The sequence below is a fragment of the Pelodiscus sinensis genome, chromosome 30, assembly GCF_049634645.1.
Source record: "Pelodiscus sinensis isolate JC-2024 chromosome 30, ASM4963464v1, whole genome shotgun sequence".
Lineage (NCBI taxonomy): Eukaryota > Metazoa > Chordata > Testudines > Trionychidae > Pelodiscus > Pelodiscus sinensis.
In genome coordinates, this window is record NC_134740.1 from 12,634,535 (window position 1) to 12,636,834 (window position 2,300).

Here is a 2,300-nt window from a genome sequence, read left to right on the forward strand (position 1 = left end):
AAACTATCTTGTTAGTCTTTAAAGTGCTACATAGTCCTGTATTTTGTCACTGCTAGATAGGTGTGTGGGTAGATTTCTGAACATATATAGATTTTTATCTTCTTCATAAAGCTGTAATTCTAAATTAACTCAGTTAATATGAGTGCAGTTGGTCTTGATTTTATGACTTCATAAAAGGGTTACATCCCATGTTCTCAAAGACATAACTTTGTTATCAGTTGATGAAAGTTATAAAGACATACAAAATAAAATCACAGTCAAGGAGCAGAGCTGGACATTTTTAATTTTTGGCGAATATCTTCCATATAATCAGGTTCTTCAAGGTGGCTCTGATCTCCTTGTTCCTCATGATAAGTAAGCTCAGAATGAAATCACAGATAAAGTACAATAATGGACATTTTAATTCTTGGAGACTGACTTCCGCACAATCAGTTTCTTCAGTGAAGCCTTAATCTCCTTGTTCCTCATGCTGTAGATGACTGGATTCATCATGGGAGGCACCACGGAGTAGAGAACACCCACCACCAGATCCAGATTTGATGTTGAGCTGGAGATGGGTTTCACATAGGCATAGGAAGCAGTGCAAGTAAACAAAGAGACCACAGCGAGGTGGGGGAGGCAGGTGGAGAAGGCTTTGTGCCGGCCCTGCTCCGAGGGGATTCTCAACACTGCTTTGAAGATCTGAACATATGACACAATGATAAAAACAAAGTAGCTTAATGCCAAAAACACACTAAAGGCAAGAACCCCAACTTTACTTAGGTACGAATCAGAGCAGGCCAGTTTGAGTAATGGGGGGATTTCACAGAAGAACTGGTCAATGACGTTGGACTGGCAGAAGGGGAACCGGAAGGTGTTCCCGGTGTGCATGGCAGAGTAGAGAATGCTAGTAATCCAGGCACCGACTCCCATTTGCACACAAGCTCTTCTGCTCATCACTCGCTCGTAGTGCAGCGGGTGGCAGATGGCGACGTATCGGTCGTAGGCCATGACGGTGAGCAAGGAAAGATCAGCTGCAGCAAAGACTAAAAAGAAAAAGACTTGGGAGACACAGGCAGGAAAAGAAATCGACCTGGTGTGCATGAGAGTGTTGACCATGGATTTGGGGACGGTGACAGAGATGGAGCCGAGGTCTAGGATGGACAGATTCACCAGGAAGAAGTACATGGGGGTGTGCAGGCGATGGTCGAGGGCGATGGCTGTGATGATGAGAAGATTCCCCAACAACGCGGCCAGGTACACCACCAGGAACACCACAACGTGCAAAATCTGCAGCTCCCGGACGTCAGAGAACCCCAGGAGAAGGAACTTGGTCACGGTGGTTCGGTTGGACATTTTCTTCCTCAGCACATCCTGTGAGGTCTGTGAAAGGAAGGATAAAAACAATGGTGAAGACTATGAGAGAGAGGAAATGACCCTGAACCCTCTCAATAATATCTCAAATAGTAACAAATGGCCTAGTAGCACTTTATAGACTAACAAAACATGTAGCTAGGATCATGAGCTTTCGTGGGCACAGCCCACTTCTTCGGATATTTCGTTAGTCTATAAAGTGCTACCAGACAATTTGTTGTTTTGTGTTTTTCTGTAACAGACTAATTCGGCTATCCCCTGAAGCTTCAGATCTCAAATAGCAGGTGTTACAGATTCACAGCACTCATTCCAGCCATGTGCCAGGAGTGGTGTGTTAACCCCTGAGTGTTTGCACCTTCTGGAGATGTGACCCAAGACGTGCCTTAACAAAACACATTAGGAAGGGTGGAACAAAGGACAGGCAAAAACAACCATTAAGCCAAGATAGTTCCCCACTTCTGCACCAGACAGCAGGGCTGCCAACTTGTGGATGGAGCTGAAACACTCCAATTCGAACGTAGACTGATTTCCACTTTCCAAGTAAGACATAACATAGACTCACAAAGCAAATGAGAGAAGACGGAAAGAATTGGTCTTGTTTAGTTTGGAAAGGAGAAGACTGAGAGGGGACATGATATCAGCTTTCAAGAACCTACAAGGGTGTTATACTTAGGCTAGGTCTACACTGCTGCTTTTTCCAATACTTTTGTTGGAAGAGGCTGTTCCGAAATTTGGCCCATCTAGAGTAGGCCAAATTTCAGAAAAAAAAACCTCTTTCGGAACCCCCCTTCTTCCTTGTGGAATGAGACCTATAGGAGCTTCTGAGAGAGCGCATTTGCTTTTCCACAAAAAAAAAAGCAGAAGAGCAAACGCATTTTCTAGATGTGGCGGAGTTTGGTGGAATACCTCCAGTGCCCTGGAAACACCCCACCATGCAATAGACGTTT

At 44.6% G+C, this 2,300-nt stretch overlaps 1 protein-coding gene across 2 annotated transcripts; it reads right to left on the reverse strand.

Annotated features, from left to right (window-relative positions):
- Positions 1-280: 280 nt before the first annotated feature.
- LOC102464031 (olfactory receptor 14A16-like) lies at positions 281-1,335 on the reverse strand. Of its 2 annotated transcripts, XM_075912063.1 has the most exons (2): positions 427-1,335; positions 281-316 (listed from the first exon to the last, which is right to left on the reverse strand). In XM_075912063.1, exons 1-2 carry the CDS (start codon positions 1,333-1,335, stop codon positions 281-283), a joined length of 945 nt encoding a protein of 314 aa, XP_075768178.1. The 2 variants fall into 2 exon arrangements, with proteins under 2 accessions (XP_075768178.1, XP_006135764.2); XM_006135702.2 differs by lacking the exon at positions 281-316 and having other exon boundaries at positions 400-1,335.
- Positions 1,336-2,300: the final 965 nt, after the last annotated feature.

Bases quoted from the DNA above. Each gene is read 5' to 3' on its own strand.
- LOC102464031 (XM_075912063.1), bottom strand. From the start codon at position 1,335: ATGTCCAACCGAACCACCGTGACCAAGTTCCTTCTCCTGGGGTTCTCT. The intron at 317-426 runs GTGCGGAAGTCA...GCCACCTTGAAG, and splicing joins CTTCACTGAAGAAACTGATT to AACCTGATTATATGGAAGAT.